A 27,361-nucleotide genomic window follows, 5' to 3' on the forward strand; every position below is an offset into this window, starting at 1 on the left:
TACAGGATGTCCTGAGGCAGGCCAGGAAAGTCTGTGTGCATTTCTGAAGGTCATATAATGCCAGAACCTACAGTCCCTGTCTTATTTGCTCCGCCGGTATACTGCTGTTCAGAGTATATAGGGCCTGGGGGCCCCACGCCTTTCCTTTTTTACTTTGGGTGTGGGGTTCCCCTTAATATCCATACAAGACCCAAAGGGGCTGGTAATGGGCTGGGGGGAGGGGTACCCATGCCATTTTTCTCAATGATTTTCATCCATATTGCCGGGACCAGACATTACATTAAAGCCGCATGCAGTTTTAAATTACTTTTTTTCTTTTAGAAATGTCATTTTGTGGACAGTTCTAAACACGGGAAACAGGTGCCACTTCACAGGCATACTATAGACACCCCTAGGTATGATATTTAAAGGAATTTTTCACTTTAAGCATCATTAAAATCACTGCTCCCGAAAAAACAGCCATTTTTAGAACTTTTTTTTGCATTGATACATGTTCCCTCGGGCAGGACCCGGGTCTCCAAACCCTTTTTAGGACAATAACTTGCATATTAGCCTTTAAAATTAGCACTTTTGATTTTGAACGTTCGAGTCTCATAGACATTAATGGGGTTCTAAAGTTTGCGCAAACTTTCTGTCCGTTCACAGGTTCTGGTGCGAAACGAACCGGGGGGGTATTCATCTCATCCCTACTAAAGACATGGTATGTATACACTCTGGATTACATGCATTCCTAAGTAGAGGAATAAACTTCTATTCTAGAAAGAGGATAGCAGGAGACATTCCAATATGGCATCACCATCAGGATAGAAATGACTAAAGTGAGTGGGGCAAAAGGGCCTTTCAGCATAAATTATTGGACATTAGTAGGTTGAGTTATGCCCCGTACACAAGGTCGGACTTTGTTCGGACATTCTGACAACAAAATCCTAGGATTTTTTCCGTAGGATGTTGGCTCAAACTTGTCTTGCATACACACGGTCACACAAAGTTGTTGGAAAATCCTATCGTTCTGAACGCGGTGACGTAAAACACGTACGTCGGGACTATAAACGGGGCAATGACCAATAGCTTTCATCTCTTTATTTATTCTGAGCATGCGTGGCACTTTTTCCATTGGATTTGTGTACACACGATCGGAATTTCCGACAACGGATTTTGTTGTCGGAAAATTTTAAATCCTGCTCTCAAACTTTGTGTGTCAGAAAATCCGATGGAAAATGTGTGATGGAGTCTACACATGGTCAGAATTTCTGACAACAAGGTCCTATCACACATTTTCCGTTGGAAAATCCGACCGCGTGTACGGGGCATAAGAGTTACAGCAAAGCCAGTAGAGCCAATGAGCAATCTTGAACAATATGTTTTTTCTTTTATACCTGTATGAATGAAATGTTTTGTCATTGAAACTATGCTAAATTGAGGACCAAGTGCTGCTTTTCTCTGAATACAAAAAAAAATAATCCAGTATTAAATTATGTAATGCGTGCTGTTATGAAAAAAAAATAACACAATTCATTGATATTGGATGTGACAAATGCTGAAAAATAAGCTCACCACATGCAGAGTATAGCGGATAGGAAGCTTACCTTGCTTCCTGGCCCACCACCTCTGGTCACATCATCCAGCAGTGACTTTGCACTGATATCTGTGGATTCAAACTGAGCAGGAATGCTAAGACTAAGACTAAAGGATGAAAACTACACATACCAGATATGCAATGGAACAATTGCAGAAATCTAAGGCTAGTAAAGCTAGCCTTAGATTATTATAGAATGAATGGTTAATGGGGTTGTTTTAATTCTGTTAGTTTTAACTGATTTCGCACAATAATATGTTTTATTGTACTTGCAATACTGCTAGCAATGAAAATACAATGCTATATAAAGCACTATTTGTAATAAATTAAATGAGCAATTTTCCTTGTCTGTGATTGTTAAACAATGTGAGGGAGCATAATCAAAATGTTCACATTTTTTTTCTTTAAAGATTTTAGCAATTGTTCATGTATCTGCTCATAGAGTTGGCAGCATCAGCACAATTTATACATGCAGCTTTAATTTGTGCTGTGATTTAATACCTGTGTTGTTTTGTACATCCGGCATAAGCCTCAAATGGATTTTTGCCAAACTGAATGGAAGCATACAGCATGGGCTTTGATTTTAATATGAATGAAAAATATGCAAGGCAGTATGTCTTACCTGTAATTTAGATGCTGGAGAAAAAAGATTTAGTGAAATGGCTGGAATATGTGAACCGTATTAGTATTTTTTTTTCAATAAAGAACCAATTTCTGTTTAAAAATGTTTGTATGGAGTTGGAGTTGGAGTTGTATTGAGAGATGTATTTTAAACACTTCAGCACTAGATCTTTTTTTTTTAATTATTTTTTGTACACATGTAAAAACCTGCATTTTTGTCCATAAAGTTAATAAAACCCCCAGACCATTATATACTTTCTGAAAGCAGAGGTCTTGTAGATTAATAAGATAGTAGTTGCATTTTTTATGTTGCTCAATCTTTGTGCAACTGTTTATCAAATTCATATTTTCAAGAAAAAAAATATAATAAAATGTAATTTAGTATATACAAACACAATATAACCAATATTTTGATAAAATATAACTAATACCCCATCAGTTATCATCCAAACATGCAAAGTCTTAAAACTGTGCACCATTTATTTGTTTTTAATCAATTTTAGTTAAGTCTTATTTTATTAGTTTTATAGGTGTCAATAAACATAGAGAAAAAAAAAACATGAAACAAAATTTGTGGAGAATAGTATTCTATTACAAAACAAGTATATGGTCACATGTTTATAGCACTTGGGAATATTCAAAATACTTGCAGCTGAACACGCACAAGAAAATATGCAGATCCATAAAATAGTTACAGTAGTCAGAATGGCATGCTGGACAAGAAAGAATATATTTGGACAGGTACTGCTCGTTGTGAGAGTTAGACTATTGGCACATTTAGGTCTTGCACATCTGTCAAATTGGAAATATAAAGTGTAGTAAAGGAACAGGAAGCCCAGACACCTAGTGTAAAAATTCAAGTCTCATATGGTAAAAAGAAAAAGTGGGTAATACAAGGGAACAAAGAAAAAAAAAAGCACCTGAGCAGCAAAATAGGAGAGGATATGGAAAGATGGGGGGAAAGGAAAAAGGGGACATGTGCTCCACCCTATCCCCTATCACCCTATCACAACTCCTGTTAGTTTTGGAATATGATACTGGTGGCCCAAGTCATAGTATACTCATCCAACTGCCACCAATAAGTGTTTCAGATCCATAAGTGAGTCCATTTCCAGTACTCATTCGGTTAGGGTAGGTACATGTGTGGATCTCCAGTGTCGGGGAATTGTGGCTCTAGCAGCCATCAGGAAGTGGCGAAGGATGTTACGTTTAGCAGCTTTAATTGATCCGGATATTATAGATAGTAAAGTTATTGTGGGATATTAAGGACAAATGTCCTTATTACCTTACAGTATAGTTGTAGAACAGAAGCTCAGAACCTCTTAATCGGGGGCAATCGACCTCAAAATAAAGCAAAGTAGCTTTTGGGCTCCCACATCCCCAGCAGGGAGGGATAGTAATGATGTAGTGTCTGGGCACCTGTACCAATAGAAACCAAAATGTGTAGCGCTAAATGGAAAACACACCTTCAAACTAATGAGGTGAAGAGCTAATGCTCTACATACAGTTTAACCAAAAAAGAAGAACACAGATAAATGTCCATCACTGAAAAAGATTGAATATAAAAGTCCGTGAACATAGAAACTCTACTAGTCACCACTTGTGAGTGATGTGTAAAGTACCTTCACCAGCGTATAACCATAACAGTCTTAAAGAGTTGATGTACAGCTGGTTCATAAAGAGTCCCACATGTATATGTTGAATAATGCACCAGTTCCACAATTAGACTCCTCGAAAGCGTCACTGTACAGGATGGCTATATTATGGCTACTGCCGATGTGGCATCATTGTACACGTGCATACCACACAATAAGGGCATTGAAGCTGTTAAATATTTCTTAGCCCAGGAACACTCTCTGGCATCATTTCAATGCGACTATCTTGTGGAGTTACTTGAGTTTGCAGCCAAACATAATTACTTTTGGTTTAATCACAACTTCTATCACCAACAACGCGGAGTAGCTATGGGGGCGAAATTCGCACCTAGCCTCGCGAACCTATTCATGGCCAAGTGGGAGGAGGATGTCGTCTATGCTCATGAAACCAGTTCCCTGGTTCTATGGACTAGGTACATAGACGACATCCTCCTCCTATGGAGTGGAACTAGGGAGACACTTGAGGAGTTCTTCGAGAGTTTGAACGCAAACGACAGAGGTATATCTTTATCTTATGAAGCCAGTGAAACGAAAATCCATTTTTTGGACTTACAGATAGAGATAATAAATAAACAATTCAGATTCAGCACATATTTTAAACCCACGGACCGTAACGGGTTCATTCCTGTAGACAGTTGTCATCATGTCTCATGGCTGAATGCGGTCCCGCGGAGTCAGTTTTTGAGACTCCGTCGGAATTGCACGGATACAGAAGTATTTCTTGAACAAGCCAAAATTTTAAAATTTAGATTCCTAGACAAGGGTTACGATACTGCACGAAACTGTATGTAGAGCATTAGCTCTTCACCTCATTAGTTTGAAGGTGTGTTTTCCATTTAGCGCTACACATTTTGGTTTCTATTGATTTGTTTGGCAATTATTCTTTTTGCGGTGTTAGCGGCTTACCATTTGGAGCAAGCGCAATTTTACTACTGGTGTGGTTTTGGGCACCTGTACCACTGAGTTAAGGTTTTAAAGTTTTTCTCTTGCACGGTGCTGACTAGAGAGAGTTTGTGCAACAAAATGAATGATTTTTCAAAGTTATCTTTATCAATAATTATAATTACCTTTAATTCCCTCCCCCAAATTACCATATTTGGATGATATAGGGAAGACAGAATTGAACAAATTTGGGAGACAGTATGCCCCAGGGGTAAATCACCCCTAAGAAACAAGTTCTCAAATAGGGTGTATTTTTGCCTGTCAGTGATAGAATGGAGGAAGGAAATCAATTGTTGATGTAATAACTAATGCTTCATCTCATAAATATTGGAAAAATAGGCAGTGAGGTTAGAGAATGGACTGCCGGCTAAAAAGGATTGTGGCCAGGCGACGATGAGTTAGCTTGGTCCAAGGACCCAGAGTTTGCTGATGGATGGAAAGGGTTATTATTGAACAGGGACGTCATAGGGCCTATGTAGGCAGAAATGTTTAGCTCATAAACAGAATGTATCCCATAAGCCCAATGTCTGCTTGGTAAGGGCTAGAAGGGTATCCCTTTCGCTTGGGAGGGACGTTCCACAGTAGGGCCTGCAATTCAATTGTGGACAAGGACTGTTTCATGTGAACCCATAGTTTCCCCTGCAAGTCTAGGATCCTGGTAAGGACAGAGGCTAGATTGTAGAGGATGACATCCGGAGCATTCACACCCCCTCTAGTCTTGGGTCAACCTGGGAGGTTTCAAACCCCTAACTGTAAAGACCTTCTGCAATTTTTAAAACAAGGGAGCAGGTACATACACTGAAACAGTTTGGAAGTGATATAGGAATCTCAGAACTACATCTATTTTCAGTGTGTTGATTTTTCCAAACTATGAAAGTGTTTTTCTATCATAGTTATTAAGGTCTGAGATGGGAGGACATCATATGCGGGGCTGCGCAGTGGCATGATCTGTCACTGGCTGTTTCCACCGGACACAGCCGATGATTGATCATTGCACCGGGCCGCTGCCAGTATCATGTGATCGCTGTGACCAATTACAGCAGATCATATGACCATTGTAAACAATGGATGGCTTCCTTTCAAGCCATCCATTGTATACAATTGTTTTGCTAGCTGTGATTGGTCACAGTAAACACATGGTGCAAACAGGCCAAACACAGCCCATCTGTACCATGTAATTAGCTTCGACCAATCATAACTAATCACAATAAAAGAATAAAAAAAAGAATAAAAAATTATAAAAATAAAATCCTGATCACTTCCCCAGAGTAGTATAGTGTTACTTTGGTAAACACAGCCCATCGGTACCATGTAATTAGCGTCTTAGCTTCTATATTGCTCTGGTCACAGTGTGTTAGAAAAAAATCATAAAAAAACCCCCAAAAAACCCAAAATGAATAAAAAATAATAAAAAAAATGTAAAAACTTATTTTTTTTTTCATTTTTCTTTTTACATACTGTCACTAGTCAGTGTCCCTGATCACTGCCACACTAGTTTTTTGGTTTTTTTCTAGTTTTCTGTGTTGCACTAGTGACATTTATTTATTTATTTATTTATTTTCCAAATAATTGTGACATTTTCATATACGCTGTGCTGAACTGACTTCATGGGGTTTTAATATATATATATATATATATATATATATAAATATACCATAGTTTGTGGACTATGAAACTTTCCTACAGACTAAATAATATACACTGATTTGGGTTATTTTCACCAAAGAAATGTAGCTGAATACATTTAGGCCTGGTTCACACCTATGCAGGTTGCAGTTTGCATATTCCAGGTGCATTTTGCGTTTTTCAATACACGTTTTTGATCCATTTTTTCTGGACTCAAAAACAGAAAAAAGTCCCAGGCCCTTTCCATAAAATGAAGAGATATGAACTAGACATGTGCACTGTCAATAAATTTGTTTCGTTTCTTTCCGTTCAGTTTCGTCTGAAAATTAACTCGTATTTTGTAATTCGTGTCCGAAATTCAATTTGGATTCGTACGAAATACGAATTTTCGTTAGATTCATAAACTTTTTGCAAAGTAACGAAAGTCCGTTATGATGAATTTATTATTATGAGGGGCTCCCACCATCCTTGTGCTGTGCTGACTTCCTGGATTTTTAACCTTTAGGTTCCTTAACTTTTCGTAAAAATAACGAATGTTCGTTATGATGAATTTATCATTATGAGGGTTTCCCACCATCCCTGTGCTGTGCTGACTTCCTCTGATTGGTGAACAAAACACCAGTCACATTTCTGTTGTAACGGAATTTGGATCCGAAATTACGAAATTCATTAACGAAATTTCGTATAAAATTTGTAAGCATAGAAATTCCCATAGGGTTCCCACCATCCCTGTGCTGAGTTCCCAGGTCTGTACACCTGCTGTGTCCATTATGAGGGGTTCCCACCATCATTGTTCTGCGTTCCTGGGCCTGAGTGTACACCCGCTGTGCCCATTATGAGGGGTTCCCACCATCCCTGTGCTGTGCTGAGTTCCTCTGATTGCTGAACAAAACACCAGTCACATTTCTGTTAATTTGGATCCGAATTTCCGAAATTCGTTAATAAAATTTCGTATTTCGTATAAAATTCGTAAGCATAGAAATTCCCATAGGGTTCCCACCATCCCTGTGCTAAGTTCCCAGGTCTGTACACCTGCTGTGTCCATTATGAGGGGTTCCCACCATCCCTGTGCTGAGTTTCCGGGTCTGAGTGTACACTCGCTGTGCCCATTATGAGGGGTTCCCACCATCCCTGTGCTGAGATGACTTCCTGGGGTTTTAACTTTTAGGTTTGTTTACTTTTCGTAACAATTACGAATTTTCGTTATGATGAATTTATCATTATGAGGGGCTCCCACCATCCCTGTGCTGTGCTGACTTCCTGGGTTTTTAACTTTTAGGTTCGTTAACTTTTCCTAACAATTACGAATTTTCGTTATGATGAATTTATCATTATGAGGGGCTCCCACCATCCCTGTGCTGTGCTGACTTCCTGGGTTTTTAACTTTTAGGTTCGTTAACTTTTCGTAACAATTACGAATGTTCATTATGAATTTGGATCCGCAATCCGTAAACGAAATTTCAAATTTCGTACAGAATTCGTATGCATAAAAATTCGTATTTCGGGTTCATACGAATTTACGAATTTCCAGAAATTCGTATGAATTTTCGATTCGTACGAAACTAATCGCACATGTGAACATGACCCATAGGAAACCATGTTAAACCATTTTAAAATGTTAAAATGGACTATAGTGTGTTTCTGCAAAATTGAAAACGCACTAAAAAATGCATAGGTATGAATCAGGCCTAAGGCTCGATTCACATCTATGCATGTTGCTGCATGCTTTTTGCGGTGCTTGCTGTGTTTTTGGACATGCATGTTTACTGTGATTTTACCACGATTTTGCCGCGATTTGTGTTTTCGGGGTTTTTTTTGTACCCCTACCCATTCACCAAAAAAAGCAGCGTAGTGTTAAAAAATACAGTAGACAGTTTTTGACACGTCTTTTATTAAAAATATCTTCTTTCCCGCTTCTTCCTCCGGTCTTCCTCCATCTTCTCCTGCATCTTCCTTCTCTGGTCTTCTCCCACTGCTTCTTCTTCTGCTCTTCTTTGTCCGGTGTACTTCTTCCTCTGTCGCCACTCCCGCCGACGACCCTCCTCTGATTCTGTGTCCCGCTGATGTGTCTGCACCGATATCAAGCCTTTCTTAGATAAAGATGGGGCGTGGCCACTGGATTATGTCATCCGGAGGCCCTGCGCCCCTTGTGACATCACGGATCCATCATGCCCCGGGCGGTGACATCAGATGACGTAATTCAATGGCCATGCCCCCATCGTTATCTAAGAAATGCTGGAAATTGGTACAGACAGATCAGCAGGATGCAGCATCGGAGGAGGGTCGTCGATGGGAGTGGCGGCAGAGGAAGAAGAACACTGGATAAAGAAGACAGAAGAAAGAAGAACAGCGGAAGAAGTAGCAGCGGGAGAAGGAGAAGACCAGAAGAAGAAGCGGGGAAGAAGATGATATTTTTAATAAACGACTTGTCAAAAACTGTCTACTGTATTTTTTAACACTACACTACTTTTTTTGGTCAATGGGTAGGGGTACAATGTACCCCACACTCATTCACATGGGGGGAGGCCGAGATCTGGGGGCCCCCTTGTTAAAGGGGGCATCCAGATTCTGATAAGCCCCCTCCTGCAGATCCCGACAACCACCGGGCAAGGGTTGTGGGGAAGAGGCCCTTGTTCCCATCAACATGGAGCCAAGGTGCTTTGGAGCACCCATCCCCCATGTTGAGGGCATGCGGCCTGGTATGGTTCAGGGGGGGTGTTCGCTCATTCCCTCCCTTTCCTGGCCTGCCATGCTGCATGCTCAGATAAGGGTCTGGTATGGATTTTGAGGGGACCCCCACGCCATTTTTTTCTAAATTTTGGAGTGGGGGTCCCCTCCGAATCCATACTTAACCCAAGGGCCTGGTATGGACCTTGAGGGGGCCCCACGCTGTTTTTTTTTTCCCAATTTCTTTTTTAGCTGGCAATTTTTTTTTACATTCAGCAGGGAAGCCCGCTGACAGCTGATGACTCATTGGTTGTTAGGGACGCAGAGGCCGGCTTCCCGGCCCCCTCCTTAGCAACCAGCTATATACAGTGTAAAAAATAAAATGAAAAAAATGCAAATTGCTGCAAAATCACTTCAAAATTGCGGTAAAAACGCGATACTTGTGTTTTAGATGGGGGTCCATTGAAGTATATTACATGCAAAATGCTGCATTTTGCGGGAAAAAAGTCCCCGACCCTTTCCAAAAAAGGAGAGGCACAAAAATGCATTGATGTCAACATGTTCCATAGGAACCCATGTTAAAAAAATTTCCCTGCATTTCTGCAAAATTCATCAAAAACACATTAGTGTGAATAGAGCCTAAGACTTAAATTTATGAAGAAAGATTATTTTCAAACTTTTATTACAACTTTTGTTACATTATGACTTTCAGGTTCACTTCAATTAGAGATATGTTCAATAACCCTTGGGATGCTGAGAAAGAAGCCTTGTGCCAGTCAGCTAAGCTCCAGGATTGACCCAGGTCTTTCTCCCATTCCAGCATGAAGGGGGTCTTTGAGTCTACTATGGCAAGTGGCCGGTAAATCACTGATATCCCCCCCTCTGCTTCATAGCTTGTCCACACCAGCGCTTATAATCCGTGATGGTAAGTGGGTCAGGTTTAGTGGTCCATAATTTATGGATAAAGTGGGAGATTTGGTGGAGGCGGAATCTTTCAGTGGTTGGCATGTCCAATTTGCTCACACAGTGTGCAAATGTAAGGGGGCCTGATGGGTTAACAAAGTGTCCAATCCTATAGAGCCCCTTATCGAGCCACCATGTGAATGCCCTTATATCCATGCCTGGGGGGAAGAGAGGGTTGCGAAAGAGGTGAGAGAGAGGCTTCCAAGTGGAGATTAAGTGAGGGTTGTTTTTGAGGGAGTCACATGTGATTAGAGAATGGGATAATGTAGGTACCATAACTGCGGGCCTTGTTTTAGGGGAGCACCAAAGTAGATAGTCCATTGTGTAGTTAGGGATTGCTTGCTTTTCCACGTGGACCCAATCTGGGTGAGCTGACTTGGAGTAAATAGTCGAAAGTTGGGACAGTTGAGCAGCTTGGTGGTACCATAAAAGATTTGGAAGACCTATCCCGCCCCTCTGTCTTGTTCGATATAGGGTCCCCTTGGTAATTCTATATCCTTTAGCCCCCTATATGAAATGAAGAATTTTGGATTGGAACTTCCGAAGTTGGACTTTACGAATCGGGATAGGGGGTGACCTGAAGAGATAAAGTATGCGTGGCAAAATAGTCATTTTTACTGAATTTACTTTGCCTAACCAGGATAGACCTAATTTATCCCAGTGTGAGAGGTCTGCTTCAAGTTTACGATTCATAGGAGGGTAGTTAACCACATATAAACGATCAACCGAGGCTGCCAGATTGATCCCCAAATAGGGAATACTTGAATCGTTCCATATAAATTGGAACTTCTCTTTTAAGGGTGTGACAAGGTGTTCCGATAAATTAATATTCAACGCCATGGATTTTGAATAGTTTACTTTGAGTCCCGTCAATGCACTAAAGTTATCTAATAGCTTGCAAATGTTGCAAATGAATGGGTCAATGACGAAGTGTAGGATGTCGTCCACAAAGAGGGTGCACTTGTTAATTTGCAGGCCACACTGCACCCCATGAATGTCAGGGTGATCCCTAAGTGCAATGGCCAGTGTTTCCATGACAACAGCAAAGATCAGAGGAGATAGGGGACATCCCTGCCGTGTTCCTGTACGGATTGGGAAGGGGTCAGAATAGTATCCCTGAAGTCGAACTTGTGCCTCAGGGTTCAAATAGAGGGACCCAATCATGTTCATAAAGGTTTGTCCAAATCCCCAGCGGTGCAATTTTGTAAATATTTTCATGTGACAACACCGAAGAAATGACATTTGCTACAATGTAAAGTAGTGAGTGTACAGCTTGTATAACAGTGTGAATTTTCTGCCCCCTCAAAATAATTTAACACAGTAACACACAGCCATTAATGTCTAAACCACTGGCAACAAAAGTGAAAATGTCCAAATTGGGCCAAATTAGCCATTTTCCCTCCTAGTGTCATGTGACTCAATAGTGTTACAAGGTCTCAGGTGTGAATGGGGAGCAGGTTTGTTAAATTTGGTGTTATCACTCTCACTCTCTCATACTGGTCACTGGAATTTCAACAAGGCACATCATGGCAAAGAACTTTCTGAGGGTCTGAAAAGAAAATGTTGCTCTACATAAAGATTGCCTAAGATATAAGAAGAGTGCCAAGATACTGAAACTGAGCTGCAGCATGGTGACCAAGACCATACAGTGGTTTAACAGAACAGATTGCACTCAGAACAGGCCTCGCCATGGTTGACCAAATAAGTCGAGTGCATGGGCTCAGCGTTAGATCCAGGGGTTGCCTTTCGATAATAGACATATGAGTGCTGCCAGCATTGCTGCAGAGGTTGAAGGGCTGGGGGGTCAGCCTCTCAGTGCTCAGACCATACACCGCACACTGCATCAAATTGGTCTGCATGGCTATCATCCCAGAAGGAAGCCTCTTCTAAAGATGATGCACAAGAAAGCCCGCAAACAGTTTTCTAAAGACAAGTAGACTAAGGACGTGGATTACTGGAACCATGCCCTGTGTTCTGATGAGACCAAGGTAAACTTATTTGGCTCAGATGGTGTCAAACGTGTGTGGCGGCAACCGGGTGAGGAGTACAAAGACAAGTGTGTCTTGCCTACAGTCAAGCATGGTGGTGGGAGTGTCATGGTCTGGAGCTTCATGAATGCTGCTGACACTGGGGAGCTACAGTTCATTGAGGGAACCATGAATGCTAACATGTACTGTGACATACTGAAGCAGAGCATGATCCCCTCCCTTTGGAGACTGGGCCACAAGGCAGTATTCCAACATGATAATGACCCCAAACACAACTCCAAGATGACCACTGTCTTGCTAAAGAAGCTGAGGGTAAAGGTGATGGACTGGCCAAGCGTGTCTCCAGACCTAAACCCTATTGAGCATCTGTGGGGCATCCTCAAATAGAAGGTGGAGGAGCACAAGGTCTCTAACATCCACCAGCTCCGTGATGTCGTCATGAAGTAGTGGAAGAGGACTCCAGTGGCAACCTGTGAAGCTCTGGTGAACTCCATGCTCAAGAGGGTTAAGGCAGCGCTGGAAAATAATGGTGGCCGCACAAAATATTGACACTTTGGGCCCAATTTGGACATTTTTACTTAGGGGTGTACTCACTTTTGTTGCCAGTGGTTTAAACATTAATTGTTGCGTGTTGAGTTATTTTGAGGGGCCAGAAAATTTACACTGTTATACAAGCTGTACACTCACTACTTTTCATTGTAGCAAAGTGTAATTTCTTTATCATTGTCACATGAAAAGATATAATAACATATTTACAAAAATGTGAGGGGTGTACTCACTTTTGTGAGATACTGTATATCCCCAAATAAATGAAAACCTCAAAATACCCCCCACATGAAACAAAAATTCAGAAAGTGTTGTCTTGCAGAGAAAAAAGGGTTGGAAAAAAATGGAAGGGACAGCAGCTAAAAGTGACTGCTGACCTCAAGTTCACTACAATATCATTTTTAAAACAAAAAAGGCCATCAATAAGAACAAAACAAGGCAACAAATGGTTTGATTGCCCAAAAAACTATCAGAAATAGAGTACAGGTTACTAATTGACTGTAATCTCTCCCTATCAGTTTGTCAGTTTTTCCTATTCTTTTCCTAAAGCAGCTTACAATACACTGACACAGTGAGGTGTAGTTATAGAATGTTTGCATAGTAATTCCCCCCAGTGAAACTGCATAGACATCTGTTCTGTACAAATGGGGCAAAAATGAATGTTATTAGGATATTTTCCATGTTGTTCAAATGTTTTTCATTCATATCATAGGAATGTCTGCATTTGGCCAATATATGGCTCTAAGTGTTATAGGAAATTTCTATGGAATCTAGCAAGAGCTAGTGGCCAAATGTGGTATTTTCCATTTTACATGAATGAAAGCATTTAAACAGCACAGAAAATAGCATTTGCTTATTTGCCTACTTTGCATAGAATGAATGTACATGTACTTTCACTGAGCAAATGTGTATGCAAATGTTTTACTAATACACTCAAATGCCTCTGTAACCAACCCCCCTCCCCCCACACACACCCACACACCTTTTATTGCTGGGGCTAACTTATTTAAAAGCTCCCATATTGGTCCTTCTAAGCCTGCTGGCCATAGTTCAAATGTTATGCAGTGTATGATGATTTATAAAAAAGAATCCCCTAAGAAAATCTGCAGATACATTTTCCAGGACCACAGATATAAAACCTGTCAGATTCACCTTGAACCCATAATAGAGGTGAATTTAAACCTCATTTCTAGTTATAATAATCTTAACAGATTATCAAGGTGTCAACTTATTGCTGTTTATCACATGAGCTTTTGGATAAATTAAAGAAAAGGTCACTGCTCCCAAGCTCTCTCCATGATGCTGATGTCTAAGAACTATTAAAAAAACACCAATAATCTAATTGTATTGTATTACAGAACATGCACATGGAAGCCCCAACTTGAAGCTCCCAACTTTAAGCTCCCCACTCTGAGATCGTTAGCTAGTCTTTAATGATCTCAAAAAAAGTTACTCCGGCTAGACATTCATTAATGAATAAATAAATACATTATTTTTAAGGCAACTAGTTAAGTACCTGGATTTGAATTATATGATATGATATTGGCATCTTACAATCCACCCATAAAGCAACATTCACTGGGATAGAGAGAGAAGGGATTAGGAGCCAAACAAGTGTGCTTTAAGCAGATGTTCACCCCAAAAGACAAAATTCCCTTCCTCTACTATAATTGAACATAAGTGCTTTTTTTTAATTTTAGTGCTGCACTTCCTCCTTTCTTGTCTAGGCAAAATTGGCATTGCACACATATGCTCAGATGTGCTAAAATGCTTTTCTGGTATCAGGACCCAGCAGAAACCTTCAGCACATCTGTGCATGTGCAGGCTCTCATACACACATGCGCGAGGATGGGGAGATCAAGGGGGTTTGGGACCTCTTTTTCTGTGCATGAACAACTCAGCGCATGTGCAGATGAACTCCAGGATTTGCCAGGTGCATCTTGGTTCACCTAGGTGCATCTGTGCATGCGCCAGTCAGAAAATGGCAGCACTGGTGGAGGGAGCAGAGTCTGTTCAAAGGGACTGTAGTTCTTCTTTAATTTTTATTGTTCTTGTAAGAAACATGCTGATAGGAGAAGAGAGCAGAGGATGAACTCATCAGTTAGTGGTGAATGCTCTTTTACTATCCAGTCAGCAGGTTGACTGGATAGTGCCTTCAATGGTATGTTTAACTGTTTACCTTAAGTTTAGCTTTAATGTAAAAATCCATCACGAAACAAGAGACTCCTTTATAATACCCCCAACAGGTGGGTACACCATGGAGATGCAGAGGCTGGGCTGCCAGGTGCCTGCTGATTAATTTATTCTGCCAGTATCTAAGCCAAACTGAAATATTACTTTCTGGTGCTTTAACCCGTTAACATTGTATCCATCTCTTCAACTTAATCTTTTTTCATCTACAATTTTTCAAACATGCATTACATTAAGTACTGCTTGTACCTTAACAGCTTCAGAATATAATACACTGAAGGTACAATAGACTCTAGATGAAAAAGTATAAGGATTTGAAAGGCATTAGTTAGATTCTACAGAAGAAAATGTAGTTTTAAACAAGGCACACATTTAATTATGAAATACACTTGAGAATTATGCTGTAAGAACTTTGACAAGTGTCAGCACTACATGTTCCTTTTCCCATGAACGTTACACCTGTTCAAACTGAATTTCAATGTCTCTTACCTGTCAATGCTGATGGCACACAGATTAAGGATACTTGCTGTACACATCATAACATCAAGAGTGACAAAGATATCACAGTGGATCCGACTAAACCTCCACTCGCCAACCACCTAGGAAGTAGAAAGAGCAGGCAGAACAGAAAATCAATAGTGTAGATGCGTATCTCATGAAAAAGAATTAACTTGCCAAGAGGCTGAAAACTCAGAAAACCTGTAAGAGGTTTATACGGTATATTTATACCAGATGTGTGCGAAGATAGCAAGATATAGAGCACTATAAAAGGATCTTTTTATGTGAGATAAAAAATGATATGTCATGGACATTAAGGTGACAGTAAAGTTAAGTATTAGGATAAAATGAACATGGGCACATTAAATTTAATGGGACCTGGAAGATTTCAGGCTGTTCTTTTTTTAACTTTAAAAAAAAATCTTTGAAAGAAAAAGCCATGAATAATATGATTATTGGAGAACCACCATTTCTCCAGACTAGGTGATGTTGTGGAAGTAAAGTCAAAGCTTTTAGGAACTGTATTTATTTGCATAATTTGTCTAAAACACAAACCAGGCAGGAGGAAATTCTACTGTTAACATTTATGTCTGAACAAATAAAATAAAAACACATTCAGTACGTTTCAGTGTCTCTGTAATAAATGCTCTTCATTTTTTTTTCTTTTTAAAAATGCTACGAATACAAAAAAAGTGTTGATTTTGTGAGAATATAGTGAGCTCCTTGTGATGGTGTCAGTCTCACTGTACCATTGCTGCCACCAGGATGTGATGTTTTGTACTCTCAACCTCACCTTGGGCAGAGATTCTTCAACTTGAAAGATGACATCTAAGCACCAACAAACTGAGATTGAATATTAATGAGGTTGGGTAATTACACAGTTAACCCTTTACACACACACAGTAGCCGCCACCATGTGTTTAAACAGAAACCCACACTGTTTACAGCATCTGCTATAGAAATTCTGAACATTAAGACATATCTGTGACACTTGTTGCAACACTTAGACAAGAATATATACAGTAGAGTTTAAAATATGGTAGCTTTTGCGCTTAACAATTTTTTAAATATCCTTTTATTGAAATGAAAGAAAGAGGGGGCATGTGCAAAGTGCCAATGTGATGTGTCTTAGGTAAACTCCACAGCTTCTGAGCACAAGACCAGCCATCTTTATAGAACTGGGAGCTGAAACACGGTCCACAGTGCGACAATCCTTCTTCACAAGCCTGGGGGACACCTGAGAGCGAAGATGGTGCCCACTGCTCTTCAACTCTTACTCTTCAGATTGACAATGCTGCTGCCCAGTGGTGAGGATGAGGGAGACAGCTGCAAAAGCTCTCCATCACCACATAGATAGGCTCTAGACTAGACCTTCTGGCACAGATTGAGAAGATGCTGCACAAAGCTCTCCGGCATACCTCCAAACAAATCGCAGAGCATCTTCTCACTAAAATAAGAAAACTGGGCCAGCAAACCACAGACCTGGATACTAGAGTGGAAGACAATACCACCATATTGGAAAACGATGACAAGCAGCTTGAAGCGCTGTGAGAAGAAAACATCACTTTACACTATAAATTACCTTTAAAATAGGTCCCACGGTTCCAATTTTCATTTTTTCAGTATCCCAGAGCATATTACTGGCCTCCAGACTACAGTGTTGGTGCTCATCCAAGAACTGGTCTCAGCTATCCCCATTGAATACCTCAAATTTGAGAGCATACATAGGGCGCTTGTAAGGAAACTCACATCTGGACCCCCGAGGGATATCATTGTTAAGTTACTATATTTTTGCTCAAGGAAGACCATTCTACAGGACAGATTCTGATGACACACTCTGCTCTAACTTCCAAGCAATTATCTCTTTTGAATGTATTTATTAAGCTCTTGGTGAAAATTTTTGCCACTAGACTTTTCCATTGCTATCAAGCTGGCTTCATACTTGCCAGACAAGCTAGTGACAACATTTAAACAATTCTTTAGTGGATAATTATATACCTATACAACACACCAAGGGCTTATGTGAAATATGCAGGCTTCATACCCCCATCCTCTCTAATATGCAGGGTACAAGACAGGGGTGCCCAATACCCCCCTACTATTTTCCCTAGTCATAGAGCCCTTAGCTCAATCAGTATGAGCATCACCAGATATTATGGGACTAAAGATAGCAAACTGTCATTACAACTAAAACCTCTTTGCAGACAATGTTATCTTAACAACTACAAACCCATTTATTACTTTGCCCAATATGCACACCGTCTTAATCCAGTTTGGCACACTCTCAGGACTACAAGTTACCCCACAAAAAACCAAAGCCCTGAACATATCTCTACCCCCCCTCACACACACTACTTCAAACTCCTCAACAAACCATTCAATATCAATGGGAACTTTACAAGCTGCTATCCTTTGGAGTCTACTTGACTAGAGACTACCTTTCTCTCTTCAAGATTATCTACCAACCTCTTCTCCAGAAACTATGCAGTCTTCTTAGCATCTGGGACACACACCACTTGCCCTGGCTGTACTGTATCGTGGCAATATATATTACTTACTTGCATAAATTGCTGAATTTATTTAGGGGTCCCCAAATATCAATTCTAGTGTCAGTGATGCGCTCAACCCAAGCACTGGTGATGCACTTTATAAGGATTAACTTTAAGCCTATAATCTCAGCACATGTTATTTACCAGTCCAAAGCAAAGGGAGATCTAGGTGCTCCATGTCTCTCAAAATACTACTATGCAGCCCAAATAGCCCAACTGACCAAATATCCCAGAAATCAGGAAACCCCAATGTGGGTTGAAATAGAAGCTCATGATGGTGCCCCCTGTCCATTTATAACCTCCTGTGGCTATCTCCCTGAGATAGGAAAGGTCTACCTAACCCTATTACCCAACACTTGTTATGCCTCTGGGACAGACATGAATATCCCGGTGGCTTCCTTTCCTCCCACCTCCCACTCCTATCAATCATCCACAACCCCTCATTCACACCAAGATTTGAATCCAACAGGGCTTTCCAACACTGGATTGCCTCCAAAGTGACCTACCTTTACACCCTATTAACCTTGAGAGGTAATAAAGCCTTTGTGAACCTATAGGCATCATGGCACCCAATCTGAACTATTCTGATATTTATAAGATCAAACATTAAGTATTGTCTTCAGTACATCCCAATAGGAATCCCGTTTCCCTCACACCCTTTGAATTCAAATGCAAAAATGACACCCACCTGCCAGAAATGATATATTATGATATACCTTAAAGTGGTTCTAAAGGCTGAAGGTTTTTACCTTCAGGCATTCTGCGCGTGAAGGTAAAAAAACCTTCTGTGTGCAGAACCCCCCTCCCCAGCCCCCCTAATACTTACCTAAGCTTCCTCTCGATCCAGCAATGTGCATGAGAGCTTTGGCGCCTTGAGGACTCTCCCTCCTCATTGGCTGAGACCATTGGCTCCCACTGTTGTCAATCACAGCCAGTGAGCCAATGAGGAGAGAGAGGGTGCGGGGCAGAGCCACAGCTCTGTGTCTGAAGAGACACACAAAGCAGCAGCTCCAGAGCATGCTTGCTTGGGTGCCCTCATTGCAAGCTGCCTGCTCTGGGGGCACTCGATAGGAGGGAGGGTCCAGGATCGCCAGTGGGGGACCCGAGAAGAGGAGGATCAGGGCTTCCCTGTGCAATACCACTGCACAGAGCAGGTGAGTATAACAGATTTGTTATCTTTTAAAAATAAAAACATTTTTGCCTTTAATATCATTTTAACTGCTAAGCTGACACCCCTTTCACCTTATTATGTCTCCAAAATGAGATCAGGACCTACAATATACATTGGACCAAACGCACGGGGACCAGATCTGGGCCACCACAAAATCATGTTTTCATAACCCCAGTGTGTGTGTGCCAAGTGCTGCTTCAGTGGTACACAGTTCCACCAGGCTGGCACATGTCCTTGCAGATTCTTTTTTACAATGTTTCTGTTGCTGCTCCATTACTGGATCCTTTCTGCATACCTAGTGGATCTGCCCAGTTGCCCAACACTTTTGGCAGCAGGTGTAACAGCTTCTATGCACCCTTTCCCATCTAGCCCCCTTAGAAAAAGCCTGGCTTTCACACTACATTCCAATTCTGGAGTCCACTGGACCACTATAAATTAAAAATTAACAGTACGACTCCAAAACATTATGCCCAAATTTTGCCTAATCTGGTATCCCTGGATCATGGGCCTATAATGGTCAGTCTTAAAGCACCTTGCTTCATTCACCACCGGTCACCCCCCCAGCCAACTCCCCCTGCCCCACTCTTCTGTTTCCCCTAAACTACACCTCTCTGTTCTCACCTTTCACCACCCACAACCAACCCCCTCTTTCCCTCTCTTTCTGCTTTACTTTTCTTCCCTTTCAGATGCATGAGCTACATATGCAATTCGATTGCCCATATGGTACTGAAACAAAACTTCCTCTCATGTCTCTAACCTATTTTCAGTATGGTTAATTTGAGTGCCCTATTATAAATTTCATGATATTTGAACAGAATGTCTCAAACACTCAACATTTATGCTTTTAAGCTGAAGTTTGGTATGTATATTTAGTTTTGCCTCTTTTCGAGACTTATAAAAATGATTTAATGGATAAAAGAGAAGAAACAAAGATGCAAGAATTTTTTTTTTACAGAAAAGGGAATATTAAAAAACATACTATATCAATGGTAAAATAAACAGGATTAACAAAGAAAGCTGCTTTTGCCTGTTTTTTTGTTCCTGTGCAGAGTCCAATTCACTTCATATTAAATCTGACAGAGTCACTGGCTTTCTCATAAATTACTCTTTCAGTATCCCTAGCAGTTTTGATGCCAAACAAGAGCTATCAAGCTGCAAATCCAACTTTTTTGGTCCATGAAGTGGGATTTTATAGACATGACATAAAAAAACAAAGGTGTTGAATGGGTGTTGGGGTATTTATGATGCTCTAGCAGATATTAACCCCTTGAGAATGTACCATTGGATTAAACACATTGGGGCAGAGCCTGTTCTGTTATCATCATGCCTGCTAAGTCACTGGCTGTGCTAGAGAGATTTTTGTGCCTGATTGTTAAAATACCGTTATTATGGTATTATTAACAGTATTCTGTAAATTATATTGATGAGGAAATTTCCAAGAAAATCCGTTCAGTTCTCATGTAAAAACTCAAAAATGGATTTAATAATAAAACAGCAAAATATTACAAGAACACTATCAAAATGTAAAATGTAAAAATAACATCAATATTGTAATTATATTCTTAAGATGAAGATTAAATCAGTTGTGGTATCTTTGTGTGTGTGAAGCTGTTGCAGCTTCCTTCAATGTCTTGTGGTGTGTCTGCAGCAAATCAGCTAACTGTGTTTCAGTTACTAGCTTTTACTCTTAAAATCTGACCCCCACTTTATCTTTAAAAGGGCTGGTTTAAGGTTCTCATATGTCTTGCAGTAATACAGAAAACAGTTGGCTTTAACCCCCTCCCGTTATGGTGGGAGTTGCACAGTCTCTATGCATTGCCATGCCTGAGGAGTGGGCAAGAACAATGTGTGAACTATTTTAAGTATACAATATAAGTTTCCTTTAACATAAGATCAAATACTGTGTATATATACATATATATATATATATATATATATATATATATATATATATATATATATATATATATATATATATATATTGAAAACCCAATGTTCTTATTAATGTCCTAATCAAGAAATATTGTAGTATAAAGAACTTATAATCTTAACTAAAACATAAAGTTTTACATTTTAAGAAATGTGAAAACCTTTCTTCTCATGTGATGGGGGAAAGTGAGGGAAACCGTCAAGAAACCGTCAACTCAAGATTAATTACTAACACATGTTGGCTCTCCATAGAAATGCTTATGAAGCTTATAACAATATCTATACTTTTACAAGTATAAGAGTCTATATAATTTCACTTTTTAACTAAAAGATATAATAGATAGATAGATAGATAGAGAGATAGATAGATAGATAGATAGATAGATAGATAGATAGATAGATAGATAGATAGATAGATAGATAGATAGATAGATCTGTATCTGTATATATATATATATATATATATATATATATATATATATATACAGTATATATATTTATATATATAGATATATATCGATATCGATATATCGATATCGATATATATCTATAGATATATCTATAGATATATATCAATTATTCTATAAAGATGTAATCCACCCATTCATTTGTTAATATCTGTTAATTGATGTATATTAGATATTAGATTAAAGAAACTTTTTAACATTTCCTTCTCAAAATGATTGAGAGGGAATCTTAATCTTAATCATTTTGTTATCTAAATCCATTTACAACCACATCTCATTCATATCCATACATGCTTTTAGATCTTAAGATAATTGATTTGAAAAATATTTTCAATTTTGATTCTATATAAGGAAAAGTGAACTTATTAAACCTTTTGCTTCAAATACCATAAACATATATTCACCCTTGTTATTTTCTTTTTCTTTTACCAAGCATTCAATCCCCTTAATATTCATAAATTCAAAATGTAACATTCTTGTACAATACTTTGAAATATGGATGTCACTTCAGAAATATATGTTTCATACTTTCCCTCCAAATTGTGTTTAGCATAAATCTATAATCCATACAACCTTTCAAATAACCTTGTCAAAATTTGAACTTAGAATATGTTTCTTAACATAATTAATTAATTTAATTCATTCATATATGTGAGATGATTTAAAAAATAAATACATATCACAATGTAAAGTTAGTCCTAACTTGTATATATGTACTTTAGAAAAAAAATGTACTGTTATCTTAATTAACACCAATATGTTCCTCCTAACTAAAGTGACTCTATTGTAAAGATGTTTAACCCTTTCAACTCTGAAAATATACTATATGTGATTGTAAAAGTTGATGTGTAAAAAATATCTCATCTTGATATGATAAACATATCATGTCACATAAAAATGTATATATAAAACTGCAATATATCTGATGGATAAATTATTTCATCAGTAGTCAAAGGTCAAAGGTCAAAAGTCATTTTTTTTTTAATTTTTTATTCTTCTTCCTGCACTCTAAAAAGTTGGAAAAACTTTATTGAACATAAAAAGACAACAATAATTATAACAAATGAATCTCTTGTGTCAAATCGTCTCCCAGAATTGATATTCTTATGCTTCAAGGCTTTGTTTTCATCTGAAAGGTCTAGAAATATTAGATTTCTCTTCTTTTGGTGACTTACAAGTCAGATCCTGAAACAGAATGCAGTATCATTATTTTGAATTTACCAATGCATAATATACCTTCATTTACTTTTTCATTTTACATACCACAATCCTAATATTTTATTATGACATGAAACACATGTTTTAGTAATAACATTTCTAATTACCTTACTTTGCGCTATTTTTCTTAAACTAGCCTATACTCCTTATGCTATTATTCTGTGTAATTTAACTATAACAGGACACAATTTCTCCTTTTTGTCATAATTCGAAACCTAATTTTCACAAAGAAAGGTTTCAAAACAACCCAGAAGACTGAAGTGACCTGTGTCCATTCACTTTTCCGCTTTAATATTTAAAGTCATGCATGCTGTACTCTAATTTTTGTCATCTTCCAATTCAGCATTTTCTGTAGAATTTTTGCTGAATAGCATAACCATTCTTTGGGTAACACAAAGGAAGACCTGCTGAACAACTCTTAATATTATTAACAAATACTGGCTCAAAGCCTCTCTCAGCACTTGTTCTAAAAATACCATTTACAGGTTTTCTGAATACATTTGTACAAACATAATTTTGTGAATATAGCTGTTCTGTTACCAAATCTACCTGTAAATATTTAAATTGTAAAGTTTTAGAAAATGGACAATATTTGTCATATAATTCTCCTGAATTTATTCTCTCTAAAAGAAGTTTTAGTGATAGATCAGGTGTCTGTAATATCTCACAATCTTTTCTATTACTTTGACTGCTAAATAAACACTTAACAATATGTGTGTCAAAGGTCTTTTCCATATTTGTCAAACCTCTGGAGAAAAAGCCTATTATTTTCTGATCACCTTCTTTTAATTGAGGCAAAGTTACTGAAATCGAATTCTCAGATACATCAGTTTGCAATACAAAGAGAATAAACAGACACATTTCTATAGTATTCAATGAATGAGCATTCTGCAGATCCCTTTTCAACATTTCTGGGTTTGACCCCATTGATCAAACATAACATATTTATGTCTCAAAATATCAAATAATGGTTTGACTTTATCATCATATTTCTGTAAAAACTCTTTGCAACGATTTACTTCACTCAAAAATTGATATAATGCCTTGTAAGATGTTGAAATTGGAATAGCAGAAATGATTCTAACTTTTTCCTGTGATAACTGTCTCTGTCCATGACTAATTTGCATATAAAGGAATGCAACCTGACTTTTCATCAACTGAACTGACTCTGTGTTCAGTTTCAGCCCTGCTGTTTGTAACAGAGTAAATAACTGAGACAACAGATGACATGTGGCTTTTAACTCTGTGTAGACAACAAAAACATGTCCACATGCTGGAAAATACATTCTGGTCTAGTGAATTTTGATAATACTTTCTTTAAACACTCGTGCACTATACCGTCACTAATGTCCAATTCTGGAATTATTCTAGTGAATGCATAGGTTTCTTTATTAAAGCTGAAGGCAACTTTATATTGACAGCTTTTAGCTAATGATATAGAAAAATGACTATTGGCGATTTCCAGTACAGAAAATACTTTGGCCTTGGCATCCAGGTGTGACATTAAATTTAAATTAGAAACAATAGGTTCGTTATTTGTAATTAGGGATGAGCCGAACACCCCCCGGTTCAGTTCGCAGCAGAACATGCAAACAGGAAAAAAATTTGTTCGAACACACGAACACCGTTAAAGTCTATGGGACACAAACATGAATAATCAAAAGTGCTCGTTTATAGGCTTATATGCAAGTTATTGTCATAAAAAGTGTTTGGCGACCTGGGTTCTGCCCCAGGGGACATGTATCAATGCAAAAAAAGTTTTAAAAATTTTTCGGGAGCAGTAATTTTAATAATGCTTAATGTGAAACAATAAAAGTGAAATATTCCTTTAAATTTCATACCTGGGGGGTGTCTATAGTATGCCTGTAAAGTTACTCATGTTCCTGTGTTTAGAACAGTCCCTGCACAAAATGACCTTTCTAAAGGAAAAAAGGTCATTTAAAACTACTCGCGGCTATAATGAATTGTCGGTCCCGGCAATACAGATAAAAGAAGTCATTGAAAAAAATGGCATGGGATCCCCCCCAATCCATTACCAGTCCCTTTGGGTCTGGTATGAATATTAAGGGGAACCCTGAACTGAAATTAAAAAAAAAATTGTGTGGGGTCCCCACAAATTTCATACCAGGCCTTTCAGGTCTGGTAAGGATATTAAGGGGAACCCTACACCAAAATAAAAAAAAAGTGAAAATGCGTCATACAGCGTGAGCCTCCCATTTTTTTTTGGTCTGTCGGTGGAGCAAAAGAAGAAGAAGACTTCGTGGGACATTTTTATTTTTTAATAAAGGACTTCTCCCAAGCTGTGTCTTGTCATTTTTACCATTTTGACATTTTTTTGTGAAATAGTAGGGGTACATTTGTACCCGTTACCATTTAACACAGGGGGGAGGCTGGGATCTGGGGGTCCTCTTGTTAAAGGGGGCTTCCAGATTCTGATAAGCCCCCCACCCACACACCCCCACAACCACCGGGCAAGGGTTGTGGGGATGAGGCCCTTGTCCCCATCAACATGGGGACAAGGTATTTTTGGGGGCTACCCCAAAGCACCCTCCCCATGTTGAGGGCATGTGGCCTGGTACGGTTCAGGAGGGGGGCTGCTCTCTCATCCCCCTCTTTTCCTGTGGCCTGCCAGGTTGTGTGCTTAGATAAGGATCTGGTATGGATTTTTGGTGGGACCTCCATGCCATTTTTTTAAAATTTTGGCACGGGGTTCCCCTTAAAATCCATACCAGACCCTTAGAACTGGTATGGATTTTGAGGGGGACCCCCATGCCATTTTAAAAAAAAATTTGGCATGGGGTTCCCCTTAATATCCATACCAGACCTGAAGGGCCTGGTATGGAATTTGGGGGGACCCCCACACAATTTTTTTTTTAATTTTGATTCGAGGTTCCCCTTAATATTCATACCAGACCCAAAGGCACTGGTAATGGACTGGGGGGATCCCATGCTGTTTTTTCAATTACTTCTTTTATCTGTATTGCCAGGACTGACAATTCATTATAGCCGCAAATAGTTTTAAATGACTTTTTTTCTTTAAAAATGTCATTTTGTGCAGGGACTGTTCTAAACACGGGAAACGTGCCACTTTACAGGCATACTATAGACACCCACCAGGTATGAAATTTAAAGGAATATTTCACTTTTATTGTTTCACTTTAAGCATTATTAAAATCACTGCTCCCAAAAAAACGGGTGTTTTTAAAACTTTGTTTTGTGTTGATACATGTCCCCTGGGGCAAGACCCAGGTCCCCAAACACTTTTTATGACAATACCATGCATATAAGCCTTAAAAATTAGCACTTTTGATTTCTCCCATAGACTTTTAAAGGGTGTTCTGCGTCTTTCGTATTTTCCGCAAACACCCCAAACTGTTCACTATTTGGTGAACAGGCGAACACCCGATGTTCAAGTTGAACTTGCGTTCGACTCGAACACTGGGCTCATCCCTATTTGTAATGTTTTTATTCAGTGATCCTAAATCAACTGATAAGCAATACGAATCATCAGCATTCTTGATAGGCCAAATACAATTATTTACCACTGATTGTGCTTTAATATTTCTTGTTGTAAAAATTCTTGTACAATGTCAGAAACTGGATCTATTGATTCTTGTGGCAACTGCTATTGCATTTGGGGCTTAGGATCTTTCCCCTCAGTTTCTATTTCAATATCTTTAAACAAACCTGTATCAATTTTGGTCTGACTCTAAAGACTTTTATGTGATCGAACCAATTGTTCCAATATGAGATTGGTTCCTGTGGCCAATTATAATCTGAAGACATCTCAGCATTGTTTGTCATATTGATTGAACTGTCATTAACAGTCAGTGTACTGATCTGTTTGACTTCTGAGGCATAAGGCACATCAATCAATCTATTGTTTGGACAAGGATGAATTAATTGCTCAGAAATTTCCTCATTTTCTAATTCCAAAGTGTTTCTTTGTGAATCTAATTTATATTTTAAACATTCTTTCTGTACATGGCCACATTTCTTACAATGTAAGCAAGTAACATTTCCTTTCTGCTCTGAAACTTTGGTTCTGCCTGAGATGTGTATCTCACCATATCTGGGTGTGGCCATACACGTGGCAACTCTCTGACGCCATTTTGCTTTCGTCTGTTTAAACTTTGTGTGCATACGGCATCTTTATTCATTAATTTTGTTTTAAGAAAAACTTCATGATCCTGGTATCAATCTCTATAGAATGCATATCTGGTACAAAAGACTTCTGTTTAGAGTCTGCACTAGCATTAATCTCTAAACTTTTGCTTGACTGTGCTTTAGAATTTACACAAATTCTTTTTTCATTATTCTATAATTCAGACAACTGAATATCTTTTATTTGAATTGCACTTTGCAAATCATCTATTCGCTCAGTCAAAATTAGGCAATTAACACATACACTATTATCCTGCTGAGTCTTTGTTTTCCCTTTTGTACAAACAACATTCCTTTTAGGAACTCCTAATATCATTGTGCCAAAAACTTTAACTAACTTTATTACATTTCTAACCTGTTTGCGGAATCTCTTAAAAGTACATTTTGATTTTTGTATCTTAATATTAGCCTGTAAGCATTCATTGAACATGTAACACCATAAATCATCATGTTTAACACATTTTGACAGATTTTTGTATTCTAATTTACTCTCACTAGATAATTCATCAATGAAATTTATCACTTACCAATTTAGGATGGACTTCCTTCATGTAACACGCATTCCCTCTCTTGGCAGGAAATTACGTCATC

At 38.7% G+C, this 27,361-nt stretch overlaps 1 protein-coding gene across 3 annotated transcripts in view; it reads right to left on the minus strand.

Moving 5' to 3' along the window:
• DRD2 (dopamine receptor D2) overlaps window positions 1-27,361 on the minus strand; it is a 794,711-nt gene that overhangs the window by 249,506 nt on the left and 517,844 nt on the right. For all 3 annotated transcript variants that reach the window (XM_073603096.1, XM_073603094.1, XM_073603095.1), the window contains exon 3: window positions 15,264-15,373. In XM_073603096.1, coding sequence (XP_073459197.1) covers window positions 15,264-15,373 — 110 coding nt within the window. The remainder of the gene's footprint in view (window positions 1-15,263; window positions 15,374-27,361) is intronic.

This window comes from Aquarana catesbeiana, linkage group LG10 (genome assembly GCF_042186555.1).
Source record: "Aquarana catesbeiana isolate 2022-GZ linkage group LG10, ASM4218655v1, whole genome shotgun sequence".
Taxonomy (NCBI): domain Eukaryota; kingdom Metazoa; phylum Chordata; class Amphibia; order Anura; family Ranidae; genus Aquarana; species Aquarana catesbeiana.